Raw genomic sequence first — 15,801 nt, 5'->3', positions numbered from 1 at the left:
GATATTAAGATATAATATTAATAAGAAAAATAATGGTTACTTGCAATTTATAAACAATGGTTAATATATTTATGAAATAAACCACAATAGTTTTAAAAAATATTATCATTAATCAGCTACTTTTACCCACATATGAGGGTCAGCCAAATATAAACCCCAATTTCACTGCATCAATCAAGTCCATGCTGTATGGCGTCAATATTAAGCAGTAGGCAGAGGGTATGTTCATATTCACTGTTTGCAATTATGCATATCCAATGTCACTAATTTTTAGTCCCTAACAGGATCAACAAGTGGCTACTGTCTAGTGCTGTTCTATAGTCTATTAATATTAAGCATTTAAAAAATGAAAATTTACAATAAGTAACAAATTTTACAAAGATTACAATTAGATGATGAAACTTTATCAAAACAAAAGCGTTTAAATGACGTAAGTAATTCTTCAGAGGTCATTACGTTAATAATTTACACAGCATAACATGTAAAAAAAATTCATAACCCTATTGAGAGAAAAACGACTGGCAGTGAATGAAATTAGTGTAAATACTAAGATAAATCACGGCAGTGTGCTAACCATAACTAAAAATTTCAAAAAATTTCTTCAAAATAGAATCTTCCAGAGTGAACTGGAAATTTGTCACATACTTTTGGCTCAGTATGAATCAGAATAGGATGAATTTTTTAAACACTTCTTATCTGTGATGAGACATGGGTGCACCTTTATACCCCTGAAATTAAGTGTTTGAGTACAGATTGGTATTAAAAAAAAACTGTTCCAGTAAACGCAAAAACAAGGTTGTCAGCAGGCAAGGTTCTTACCAGTATTTTTTGGCATAACAGAAAAGTTGTGATCAGTGCTGCTTATTATTACAGTTAGGCAAATTTAAAGCAATTTATTGGTCCAAAAGACGTGATTTACCGATCTACAGTGTGTTGTTTCTTCATAGTAAAAGTACACCTTATATTGCTCCCATAATTCAAGAAAAATTACAGCAACTCCACTGAAAGTACTGATTAGAACCCAAATCTATCAGTAAGAAAAATTATTATTCATTCGGACTGCTAAAGGAAGTGTTGGGGGATAACATTTTCTGATGACAAATGTTTTCTGGTCCACAAAAGTGTAAGAACTTGTGTAGAATTGCTTCAGACATGTCCCAATATTTTTTATAAAAATGGTATCAAAAAACTACCAATCCAATGGAAAAAGTGTATAAAGATGTAAATGAAAAATATATACGAGTAATTTAAGAATTCTTAAATAAATTAGTTTTAAAAAACCCAGTTTATATTTGACTGACCCTCACATAACTTAGAATGTATCTGGTTCACTTGCCTGAATTTTATGGGTAAACCTTTTTTCAATATTATCTGATGCAGGCCAGTAGTGTAATACTTAGTCAATTATTTTATTGCCACTAACTCTATTCAGTCTAGTTAATTATTTTCAATGTATTCAGTTTGCCATTTCTAAATTGTGTGTAGTGAAAAAAGTTTTAAGTTCAGATCAAAATAAAGATAGCAATTACATTATAAGAACTAGTTATATATATATATATTTGGGTGTGTGTGTTTGTGTGTGTAGAGTGACAAAAATATTGCATATTATTACACAGTGTTTTATATTAAAAACATTACAATAAACACAGTACGAAGAGAATGTAGAAATACTGTTATATTAATATGACTCTTTAGATCAGTGCACCCCTTCCAAACAAATGAATAATACATGTAATAACAAGAATTCAGAACATAAAGCATAAACCTCCACACATAAAGATATTCTTTCTTAGTGCAATTCTATTAACTAACAGATACAGTAGTGGCATTGTTTTTCTTTTATTTTACAATGAATTTATGAACAAAATACATATAAAAAACAATCATTGTTCATTGTTATACTCTCTTCTTTTTTTTAATAAATGAATTACAGTAACTTAATTCTGTTCATATATATTCTCTTCAAATTATGGTTATAAAAAATTGTTAAACCAAAGGATAACTTCAAAAAAATAAAAAACAATATATAAACTTACGTGTAATAAGTTTTTATTTTGATATCTATGTTTATAATATGATTATATTTTATATAAAAATTGTTAACTGCTTATAAATAAATTTATTTTATTATTTTTTTTTTTAAAGTTTACTTATTACACCTATATAACAGAAAGCAGAATTGTATATAGTGTGCATCAAGAGATTATTGAATTAATATGCATATTATACTTATACTTTAAATGAACTAATTTAATTTAAGAACTAATTTAATTAATAATTTGGTATAATTACTAAATTTTAGTAAAATTAATTAGAACATGTAAAAAGTTTGTATTCTAATATTTGTTGATAAAATATTGCTAAACTTTCACCAGTAAATAAAAACAACAATAATCAAATACATACAACAACCAGATTCCAATAGCCTTTTTTTCTTTTTTTTTTTATAAAAATGCAATTTTTGCACTTTGCTGTCATTCTTTTGTATAAAACTATTTTAAGTTTTAAACAAGAATAGTATAAATACTAAATAAACAATAAATATTTTATGATTATGTTTCATGTTAATGAACATTTATGTACCTTCTACCAACAAACTCTATAAAATTTAAACAGCACTAAAATAAATGAGAAATATTCTTTGCTGTTTTATTTGTTGAATATTAAATCTAATAAACACAAAAAATGAACATTATATAATTTAATGGCTAAATCTCAAAGAATGTGAGATAGAAATACAATACGTATAAATGAGATGTTTTGTACAAATTAAGTCGACATATTCTCATGTGTATAACTTGTACTTCAACAGATTCAGTCAAGCACATACTGTACAGGATTTTGTGAAATTAATAAAACACATTTGCACTCTTCAGAATACTTCATGTTCTTATTTTATTACAGCAATTACAGGAATAAAAGTCAATTCCAGATTTATTATAGTTGAAGTAAAATACAGGTAACAAAATAGAATATGTTATTGGCAATACATATATTGTTACATTTTATTGAAAATGTTAAGTCAATTCTTAAATGATCTTCTAATAGGAAAGATAACAGTTTGATAGTCATTTACAATAATCAATATTTTAAACATTAATATGAATTAATGTTTAAAACATTAATTCACATTAATAACAAGACAATGTGATATGTCACATTATCTTGATTTTGGTACCAATCAAGGTTACATTCTGTTCTTTCTTTTATATGTCAAAATGACTTTTGACATATGAATTTTACACGTCTGAAACACATTGAGGAATGGTTATTTTTTTAAATCAAAAGTTTTCCAAAAGATTCCTTAAGGTCAATAACATTTTTTTTTGGAATTATATCAATTTTCTATACATTTTTCATAACAAAATATATAGGTAATATAGGTTGTGTACTAATTTCAAAGATTAAATTATTTTAATAAATTCATAATATAGTGAATGCAAAATACAGAACAGTCTGTTGCTGTAGATAAAAAAACTTCCATTTCTAGAATTAAACAATCAAGATTAGTTACTGAAATCATTATGTACAATGATTATTTTGAATACTAAGAACTCTCTATTGCAGTGATATTGGATTATTGCTACTAACAGCATGTTACCAAAGATCACAGCACCTTCAAATGATGGGTAGGGTCAATAGATTAGCTGATTACACAAGTGTCAATTTTGATTTTATTCGTTACAAAAAAAATATTTAAGTTATCTTTAAGCAAAAATTTAATCAGAAAAAGAATTTACATCACAAATAATGAATAAATCAGTTTTTCTATCCTGAGCTACGAATTACTAAATGTGTGTAAATATTATTTAAAAAAATTTAAATAAAACAATTTTTTTCCACTACTACCTTACATAGATTGACATACAATCTGCAGCAGCACAAGATGAAGTCGAGGAAGAACCAGTAATAGTGATGTTAGCAGAAATTGTAGTTTTTTTAACAGATAGAAGAGGGATATGTTGTTCTGTAAATGTATTGTTGATAACTAAACAAGGTGATGAACAACTCTTCTGTTGTGTATTATTGCTATTTTTATTATTACTAGAGGAAACACTATATGATAACATCAAACAAAACACAAAAAATAAAATAAAATTAACAAAAACAAGATTAAAATAGTAAATAAAAAAAACAAAATAAAAATAAAAAGAATAGTATCACAGAAGTTTTTAACTCTAAATAAGTTGGTATTGTAAGATTATGTTTTGAGCATATTTGATTATAATGTTAAATAAAAAAATCTATGGATTGGCCAAAAAAAAGTTTTTAATTTCTTTAATTTTTGTGAAAAAAACCTGAAATTGTGTTTTTTAAGTAACAGATCTCTTCAGTATAATAAACAATACATAAAAATTAAAAAAAAAAAACAAAACAAATATAATTAAAGAGGAACTTTTTGTAATGTATAATCCAATTTTTTTTTAATTTATTCACAGACTACTAATTTACAAAAACAATTTTGGTGTTCGATAAGAAAAAACCTTACAATAGAATTTGCAGAAAATTAATTTTTACTGCACTGAAATGTACCAAGTATCCTAATGAAAAGAATTAATGGTTATGTGTTGACATATAACATTGGAGACATGATATTAATTGTCAAGGGATGTTCTCAAGACTTTTTTTATTCCACAAACTAACAAAATAAAAATATCTTTGACTGTCTTTTTAATACATCCAAAGCTCTTACAATTAACTGATTTCTGTTTATATATTACATATTCGGCAAATCATAAAATAGGAAACTGTTAGAGTAGAGAACCTGTGTATGTTTTGCCTTAAAAGTTAGTTTTAATAATATCCAACCTTTTGAAATGGTATTTATTAATTATAAATAATTTTAAAATCATTTTCTTTTAAAATTATCATTATTTTTTTCCCCACAAGTTTCTGATACGTTTTATTTAGAGATGTTTTTAAACAGATTAAGATTATGTATTAAACAGAATAAATACAAAAAGTCAAATGGGAATATATTCATGATATAAAAGTTATTCAAAGCGTTTTAAATTTGGTTAGTAGATTACTAATTGTATTAAAAAATTAAACATTTATTAAAATTGTAGCAACCATAACAGTGACAAAAGTAGTGTTTTCGGTATCTTCCTAATCAACATTCATTCCAGTCAAATTAAATTTGTTGCACAACTGACAAAAGCATATTTCTTTTCAAACCACTACAACTAAGAATGTAAGTTAAAAAATGATAAATATGTTAAAAAATAGTTATGGCTAGCTTTTTCATATTTGCAGATGCAAAGATTAGTTCCAAGAAATAAAATACAGATTTAAAAACATTTATGATATTTGGAACTATGACATTTATGAGCAATTACAAAAACCTATCCATATTTCAGTTTAGTAATAATAAACAAATTATTTAAAGAAATATTTCCAAAATTAGATTCAATCTAAATTAATTACATCCAACTTGCTATTTCAAACAATTTTTTTTTATATCATATAAAACAAAATAAAAATCATTTTAACTGTTTTTTTTAAATAAATTGAAAGGGATAGAATTTACTGATTTTTATTTATGTGTTACATAATAGGCAAAAAGTATTTAAATTAAACTTGAATTTTCTTCTATTTACATTATGACCTGTTGATAAAACTTTCTTTTCACAAAGCTGATCATAAAGTAAATACTTTAATATAAAAAATTTTATCAGAAAAACCAACTCATAACATTGGTTAAATAAATAAAAAAAAAACATACACAAACAAAGCAGATTTAAGTAAATTTTAACTCCCTAGTTCCTGACATAATATCATCTACTATTTTTTTATATATTGCCTTCTTTTGTTTAGTATACTGCCAAAATATTACGTTGCGGTAATTTATATATAATTTATACAGAATCATTGAAATCATATAGAACTGCTAGTGTTGTGTTAATTTTAATTTGATTGTTAATCATACAATTACTTTCAAAGTCATATATTTTACAATGTTCAGTCTTTAGTAAGTTAAAATATCATAAATGAACATCTTGTTTTATTATTTGAAAAATTCATAATTTTGCATTAAGCTTATTTGTAAGTTTAAATTTTAACTTTCTTCTTCTTTAGTAGGGGTAAAATATTCTTCTTAAAACAAAAGGACGTAATGTTATGTGTGTGTATATATATATATATATATATATATATATATATATATATATATCTACTACTTATAAAAAATTATAAAAATAATGGTAATATTAAGCAATATAATATGCATCATCATTGCAAGTTTGTCGTTCAATTGTATAACTAGCAAACTAATAAACTTATATATATTTAAGTAGAATAAAAACTATATTTATATACACCTGGCCAGGATGGAATCATGGAATACTAGAAATTAAAAATACTAAAATTAACTATGTACATGCTGTAATGTTTGTTACATTACTGTCTTATAAAAATTGCAACAGATAACAGCACTCGTATAATAAATTAGTATGGAATTTTCATTTTAATATTATAGCAATATAACAAACATTACACTATGAACATAGTTTATTTAGTATTTTTAATTTTTAATATGCAATTTAATAAAATAATTCAATCATGACTGAGGATGCAGGAATCCGCAAAAGTACTTTAATGATAAAATTAAGATAAGAAACATCTTATCTTGTAGAATTAAAAAAAATATATACATATAAATGGAACATTATGTGTGGAAGATATTTCTACTAGTTTAAGTTTTATTGTGACACAATAATCTTTATTATACAACCCACTGAGTTGGTCTAGTGGTAAACTCATTAACGTAAATCAGCTGATTTCAAAGTCTAAGTTCTCAGGTTCAAATCTTAATCAAGGTAGTTGCTTTTATTCTGATTGAATAATAGATCATCTTTGATTGTTGGGTTTCAATTAGTCATACGTCTCAGGAATGGTCGGCCTGAGCTTGTTCAAGACTACACATTTCCCAATACACTGATAAGTCGCTAATGACTTTAATTGTTGATGCGACTATACACAAAAATATTTTTAAAAAAAAACTTTATAACCATTTAAATTATATAAGAAATACATAAATAGATATTTTATTCCAATCACAGCATAACTACAAAACACATCAGGTATTGAGAGTTTGGCATTCCAGTTAACAAAAAGAAATTGCACCAGCATTTGTTTGGAAGGATCAAAGGAAACAACAGAAATCTTGATCAAAGAACCATAACTGTATATAAAATTAGAAGTGTTATAGTTATACAAAATTAATGAATAAAAATTATGTAGTTATGAAACTATACAAAAATAATAAATAAATAAAATTGGTACAAAAGTGAAAGACAGACTTCAAAGATATTAAGAGCAGTGCTAAAGTTGTTTTTCAGTGCTAAAAGCACAAGGGTGAAGATACAGAGATTTTTTTTGTCAATTACTCTTGATAAGACATTAAATTGAAAGATTGATAAATCAGGTTTATTAGAGGATTGAATAAGCCTTTATATTTCTAGTTTTAATTAGAGCAATGACATTATCATGTGGGATAACTTAGTTTCACTGCTAAAACTATTTTTCACCAAAATATTATTTTTTTTTATTATTTTAATTATCAAAAATTAATATTAATTATAAAAAAATTATTTTAAACTAGTATCTTCTTTATTTTTATTCTTTATTTTTTTTGGACTGTATCAAGCTTAGGTGTACCAGAAGTTTCTATTTGTTGTAAATGTGATGGATTTACTGTAGAATTTGAAATGTTTAATGTTTTGAGTAATTTTTAGTTGAATTATTAGATATTTAATAAAAAATACAAATTTACATACAAGAAAACTTAGTGCATAAACAAGTATGCAAAAAAATCAGGTTTATCAATTTAGAATTATTTAAAAACTAATCAACAGAATAATATTGTTTCTGTAAAAGGAAATTTTTTAATTTGACTATAAATAAATTTATCAGTTCTTGTATACAGTTAACTGACTACAAAACTTTTACATTAACTAAACAGCATTTGTGTTATTTAGTTTGATTTAAGGGAATACTGTTATTTTATTTGAATAAATTACCTGTTTTTTAGCAAACTTTCATATCTCTTAAACATATATTTTGAAAATGTAAAATTTTTAATGTACTAAAAATAGCTAATTTATTAAGAATCAAATCATATTTACTGGTGAAAAAAAAATCAACAGCCAATTTTTGTATTTTTAAACATAAAAAATTCTCTGAGTTTTTCAAATGGCTCAAAAATGTAAACCGTATGCTCCACATAGTTATTATTATATAATTATGACAACTTCATGTTTACAACCCAACACTTGGATACTCTGTTCTAATTTTTATTTTATACACCAATGTGAGTGATAAGTTTATTAAAAAAAAATCCCTTTCACATTTCTGTTAAAATAACAAACAACAAATTGTCATTTTGTGGTTACATTTACTTCTTTATCGTTCTATTTATATTATACCAGATTTCATTTCAGTATGTTTGTGGTATTGTTTTATTAGTAAAATATGACAATACTGTGTATGAAAATGATAACTAGAGAATATACTAATTTTGTTTGTAAACCACAAAAAATAGTGACATCCGTAAAAATTTTATTTAAATGAAATAAAAAACAACCAATAAACAAAAATAATAGTCTTCACTTATAAATTGCAAATGACTTTTGTTTTCTGAAAATGTAAAAGTACTGAAAAATCGTTATTTCAACAATGTTATTAAAAATATATTATATAGGGCAATTCTAAATGATGGACACAATTTACATTTCCTGACCTATACACTGGATCTGACTGATCTACACAGTAGTTGGGAGAGTAGGTTCAAAAGTTTCAAATAACATCGCTTTATGCACATGTATTTGCATAAACGACTGCCAGAATGCTTGCACTGCCATTACATATCAATTGTGACTAAGATGGCTACAATGCAACTAAAGGTTTTCTGTGTTCTTGAGTACAACAATCTCAGTTGGCAACTGCAGTGCAGCATGCATTTTGTCGCTGATTTAACAGTGACCTTCCAACATGCATGCATTTGTTGTTGGTTTCACTAGTTTGAACAAACAGGGTGTATCTGTAAAGGCAAGAGCATGGGCTGACTGGGAGTGGGGGAGGAGAACATGAAACAAATTGAAGAAACTTTTGTACAAAGCCCAAGAAAGTCAACCCACAGAATGAGCAGAACTAGAATATCTCAACCACTGTCTGCATGTTTTGAGGTATTGTTTTCTTTTCAAGCATACTGCCTACAACTTTTACAGATTTTTCACGAGGGTGACAAACCGAAGAGTGTTGAATTCTGTGATCAAATGGTAGAAGGGTTAGAAGGGGGCTAGAAAACATTTTTCTTCTATGTTTAATTTTTATCAATGAAGCAAAGTAAACAGACACAATGTTCGCATGTTGGGTCTACAATAGCCCTGTTGACACACTACAACATGAGAGAGGGTCTCCCAAATTTAATGTTTTATACCCTGTAATACAAACAAATAAACTCAGTAATACAAACAAGATAAACTTCCTTGCAAGTGGGATGAGTTCAGCTACTGCTTACATGTGTGCCATGCAGCCAGAGAGGGCCACATTGAACATTTATAAATTGTATCTCTAAACTTTATTGTGCGTTTATCAGAAGTAATTAACTTCACATCTGTGGTTAGTTCTTAATTTGGAATATAGTTACAAAATTGAGTATCATTTAGAATTAGTGTTTACGCCATTCTGGCATAAAGTTTTCCGTTATTTTCTACGAATTCCAAGCTAGGGTGGGTCCCGTTGTTTTGTTACAAGGAATGTTTAAATCTCACTTGGTTTCGTATTTCTGGGTCTGTAAAGTCCACCTGCTTCTATTATTGTTCTTGTGTTCGACCCTCCCACTGTCATCCTTAGCGACCGCGCCCATTCTTCTATCGAGTTATTTCTGACTACCCTTTTCATACACCCGTTATTTTTTCGTCCCCTTACTAATACATACACACACTCTCCTGTCCACTACCTGGATCTGGTTACCCCCGCTTTCTTTCGCCATCTTTTCGGCAGAGTAAATCCAACATCTCACCACTGCAGTCGCCTAGGGCAATACTCTCCTGCAAACTTTGTGGTAAAATTCACATTCAAGCAGAATCTCAAACTCATCACTACACATCTGAGATTCCACGCTTCATTCTACCACTAAACCACATCACACCTCTGTATTCCCGATTCACCGTGCGGACTACGCCCAGGATTACATAGGTATTCTTCTGTACTTGCTGTTACGAGTTCATCTCTGGCAAATATTTGTGTGCTACAGGCAAGTTCAGTTTTTCATTACTCATTACGTTAAACCATTATGTTATCATTCAAATTTGTGGAACATTCAGTTCATCATACCTATGCCGTTCAAGTTTCAATTTCACTTTAGTACAGTCACGACAGGTTACTTACAGAAGGCTGTCATTGTTCAGCTGCAACCTATTTCATGTGCTCAATTAAGTTCAGTGTGATTATATTGTAATTAACTCTTTTGTACTGTAATTTATTGTGTCCTTTTCTACGTTAAACTAGAATTACATTTTTACATTATTTAATGTAAAGTTTGTGGTTCACAAATCAGGAAAGGCCAGTGCCAATTAAGATTTACTGTAATTGATGTTTATAAGTTAATGACATTTGTTCATTCCTAATTTTTCAATATTACAGCATTTGTCAGCAATGCAATAGTTTTTCAGACACACTATGTTTATTGATGTTATATTTTTCTAAAGTTATAATTAAAATTAAGGTGTTTCATGTTCTCTTTCAGGCTTCGTCAAAAACGTATATTGTCAAAATCTGTATTTAGAAGCGTGTACTCATGTATTTTTTCATTTAACTATCATTGTTCAGACGCTGATTTCAGCTGATGTATTAAGTAGTTTTTAAGGTTATAATAATTAACTTATATTAATTTGTTTTCATTAAAGTCCAATTTCTTTTGGCAAATACTAGCTGTGCGTTTTTTTATTTTAACTTTACCCAACAATTAGCCTGTATTAAAAATTAAAATTCATCTTAATTTATGTGCTATATGTATTATAAAATAAGATTTTCATTTTTTTTGTAATTTTTTTTAAAAAAGACCGCAATCCTAGAAATATATTTTACCAACTCTAGGTCATACAATTGTCACTAGTAAGAGCATCTACTATAAAACAAAAAAATTAAATTATCTTATTACAGTGTTTCACAATAAATGTCATTATTTAAACAATAAACATTTGGATTAAAAATAAATAAATATCATTCAAAACAAATATTAATGATTCGTAAAAAATAAAATTAGTACATCAAACAAATCACAACTTTTACACATATAATAACGTACACAGCCCAAGATAATAAAAAAAAAACCAATCATTAAATAAAACCAAATAAATATATAACATTACCCTTTAATCAGTAATGGTTGTAAAATTCCATCAAAAGGTTGAACACCATCATATCCAAAATCAGCAATATCACCAATATTAGGGTCAATAATATCATCAACAGCGATTGTTTGTTCTGGATCAATTGACTGGCTGCTAAACAACAACCATGTTAGTTTCACACAAAAACAAAACAAACAAAAGAGCAATGCACATTAAATAAAATGTTAGAATAATTGGCCACATCTTTAAAAAGCAAACACATGCAAATTATCAATACCACTTTAATTAAAACTACCTCCCCAATTAAAAGACATACAAAACATAAAAAAAAGATGTTTCTAAAAATGAAATATTCATAAAATTTCATTAATTTATCAATAAATTTATAAATTAATTTTTCATATAATTAGAGAAATCAGTGTCAAATAAACCGGGGTAAATTTTTATTTGTGAACTTCATATTTCAGGGCTACAAACACACGGTATGCAGTGATTGCACCTGGTGTGAGCAACAGTGGTGTTATACTTTGAAACAATTGCATACTAAATAGCTAGAATATGCGACAATAGTTTCTATTGTTTCTGATCAGGTGCAGAATGTTTAGAATGCACTGTTGATTACTACAGAACTCAGAATGAATCAATTTACTTAATATACAGTGCTATTCATTTCAGGGTTTTCATATAGTTTTTTCTTTTTTGCTTTTTTTATTTCAAATTTAATTGATTTTTGTCAATTTTTTGCACTGTGGGAATTTCTAAATTATGAATTAAATAAAAACAGAATCAATCAGCAATAACTTAGTTTCAACCTGCAATGGCTTATTTTGAAAAATTGATCTTCTATTGGCTTTTTAACAATTTCCATTTTTCAACAGAATGTCTCTTGAAGTCCCTACCTTACTATCCATCCAATTTTCTATTTTCAATAATTCTCTTTTCTCCACACTTTTTGGCACTTAGCTACAAATTAATGAGTTGATTGTTGTAAAATTAAATCAAAATCATTGATTTCAATGGAAACTGTAGTTTTTATTAATTTAAATTTGCAATGTAGAAACTACATTTAAAAGCAATAGTCAATAATAAAATTTAGTAATACAGCTATTGTGAAATTTATTCACAACATAAATATAACTCAAGAAGGATGTTTCCAGAATGATAACATATAAATGCCATTTTTTGTTGTTTTATTACAGTAGATTTGCTAAATTACTGTTTAACTCTTGGTATTTGTTTCATTTGGGTACAGATCTCCTTATGGATCTGCCTAACAAACATGGTTCCTATCTGATATCACAAAAAGCCCAAACTGTAACTGAAGTAATCAGATAACAGTAGCCCTCCTAATATATATCATGTACCATCTACATTAGACAAATGGATAGAAGATGTCTTAATAAATGAAATATCAAGAATTGCATCATGAATTTGATGGACATTTTTTTATGCCGGATGAAGTACAAGCAGGATAAGTTTTTATAAAGATCGTAGGAAATTCTATTAAAAATAAAAAATATGAGAAAACAAGTTCTCAGAAGAGTTTGAATGAATTAGTACAGGAAGGTACTTTCCCAGAGTTAAAATACTCATAAAAAATAAAAACAAATATGCATTTATTTACTCTCTCTCTAAAATAGGTCAACCTGATTATAGCTCTACTATTTTTCTTTTGATAAGAAAAGAATTGTACAAGGGTAAGTCAATTATTATCCGCAATGTAGTTATAAATTTTATTCCAAAACAAATAGGAAACTTACATGTACATCATTTTTCAACATAGTCCGCTTGCATTTCAATGCACTTGGTCCATCATTGCACAAGCTTACTGATGCCCTCATAAAAAAAGGTTTTCAGTTGAGCTGTGAGCCAGGAATGCACCGCTTCTTTCAATGTTTCGTCTAAAGTAAATCGACGGCCCCTTAATGCCTCTTTGAGTGGACCAAACAAGTGGTAGTCAGAAGGGACAAAATCAGAACTACATGGAGGATGAGCCAGTACTTCAAAGTTGAGTTTCTGGAGCATTTCAGCAGTGTGGGCAGCAGTATGTGGATGGGCATTGTTGTGCAACAACACAACATCTTTCAACAGCAGTCCTCAGTATTTGGTTCGAATTGCAGGCTTCAGCTTGACAATAAGCATCTCACTGTAATGCACACTGTTTATTGTCGTGCCCCTTTCCTCATAATGTTCCAGTACTGGGCCTTGTGAGTCCCAAAAAACCGTAAGCATCAGTTTTCCTGCGGATGGTTGGGTCTTGAACTTTTTTTGCAGGGCGAATTTGGATGTTTCCATTCCATACTCTGCTGTTTACTCTCCAGCTCGTAATAATGGATCCATGTTTCATCACCAGTGATGATTGTGTCTAAGAAGAGGTCCCTTGTTTGTTACCCTAGTGATCCAAATGTTTTTGGCAGATGTCCAAGTGCGTTTGTTTATACAACTGTGCGAGTTGTTTTGGGACCCATCTTGCACAGACTTTATGAAGCCCAAGTCTGTTGTGGATGATGTCGTAGGCAGAACCGTGACTAATTTGCAGATGATGTGCCACTTCATCAATAGCTATTCGTCTGTCTAAGAAAACCATGTCACATGCACGCTTAGTGTTTTCCTCATTTGTGGTGATAAATGGTCGTCTGGTTCCTTCGTCGTGTGTAACACTTGTGCAACCATTTTTTAATTTTTCAATCCATTCATAGACATTCCGTTGCAGCAACACACTGTTCCCGTACTGTATTTCTTTGGTGCAAACAGAAAGCAGAGCAGCCATGGTTAACGGCAGGGCAGCAATAATGAAACTAACCTAGCAGCATCAAACCTGCACAGACATAACAACAATTAAACCACGCATGCGTTATCTACGCAACATGACAGTACTACAACATAAACAAAAATATAACTAAATTGCGGATAATAATTGACTTACCCTCGTAACTTGTGATAAATGCAAAGCCTGATTGGAATTTGAAACGAAATCTTTTTGGATAAAAAGTAGAGATGCTATTAGTCCACCATGAAGATGAGGCATGTTATTTAGTCTTAATAATTAATAATTTTAAATTGGCAGGGTTTTTTTGGTATCAGTAATTCTGAAGGCTAGAAATTGTTTACTATGATAATTGTAAAAGAGAGAGAGAGAAAACATGTTACAAGAATAAACTTAACATAAAACCAGAATTTAGAATAGTTAATGATGTGATTAGTATATCAGCCCACAAAATTTAATTCATTAATAAAGCAATTTAATTCATTATGAAACTCAGGACAACTGTTTTATACACATAAGAACAAGCAAAGCATAAGTAGATGACATACATATAAACAGACATTTACAAATACAGTTCAGAAAAAATTATTATGAAAATGAAACAATTAATATTACTTATTAAACATTAAAACAAATATTTTTTTTTAAATTTAAAATTAAACTAAATTAAATGATTAATAAAAGGTACCAGAATAAAAAAAATAAACTAATTATACAAAATTCATCAAAATATTGGTTACAGTAAAAATAAAAAACAACACAAACCATTATATTAACATAATAAACAAACAAAGCACCTCGATAACAGATTATTGTCACTTAGTAATGATATATGACAATTCCACCCACTTTCAAGACCAACTTTTTCAGAGAAAACTCTTGATCTCAGTTCATTCTCTTTACTGAAATGAACAAACCTAATACAAGCTCCTTCCAGTTGTTCAATAAGCTGTACCTAAAAAAAAATTAATATAATAATATTTACCCAAAATATAAATCAAATGATAAATATTAATCTGTCTCTTAAAACTAATAATATATATATATAAAGTTCACCTTAAAAAAAATAAACCATTTTTTTTTTGTGATAATTACAAATCTTTAGTTATATACATAGACAGTCTAAAAGTTTTCGTAATAAATTTTTTATGGCTGTACTATTAGCATCTACTGAAGCAAAATGAAACTATGTACAAGAACCCTCTACCTGACTGATCAAGCAACATTAGCATGATTTCAATTGCCAAGTCAGACATAACCCACCATGTTGGCCTAGTGGTGAACTCATCATCGCAAATCGGCTGATTTTGAAATCAAGAGTTCTAAGGTTCAAATCCTAGTATAGTAAAGGCAGTTACTTTTATACGGATTTGAATACTATATTGTGGATACCAGTATTCTTTGGTGATTGGTTTCAATTAATCACACATCTCAGGAATGGTCGACCTGAGACTGTACAAGACTACACTTTATTTACATTCACACATATAATCCTCATTCATCCTCTGAAGTAATACCTTAAATGGTTCCAGAGGCTAAACAGAAAAAAAAAGTCAAGCATGTTATGCATAATTATCATTTGTTATACTCAGTAAAAAACTTTACGTGGATGTGATGAAAGATCATTTTTTTTCACAAAGCTGATTTGTCGGGTACAGAAATTGTGTAAATGATCAA

The 15,801-nt window shown here is 28.1% G+C and overlaps 1 protein-coding gene across 1 annotated transcript in view; it reads right to left on the bottom strand.

Moving 5' to 3' along the window:
• Positions 1-15,801, bottom strand: part of l(2)k05819 (transmembrane protein 94-like protein l(2)k05819) — a 116,505-nt gene that overhangs the window by 35,891 nt on the left and 64,813 nt on the right. The window contains exon 16 of the mRNA XM_075374755.1: positions 14,922-15,079. Coding sequence (XP_075230870.1) covers positions 14,922-15,079 — 158 coding nt within the window. The remainder of the gene's footprint in view (positions 1-14,921; positions 15,080-15,801) is intronic.

This window comes from Lycorma delicatula, chromosome 9 (assembly GCF_047948215.1).
Source record: "Lycorma delicatula isolate Av1 chromosome 9, ASM4794821v1, whole genome shotgun sequence".
NCBI classification, from domain to species: Eukaryota; Metazoa; Arthropoda; class Insecta; order Hemiptera; family Fulgoridae; genus Lycorma; species Lycorma delicatula.
This window is presented reverse-complemented; position numbering and strand designations above follow the sequence as displayed.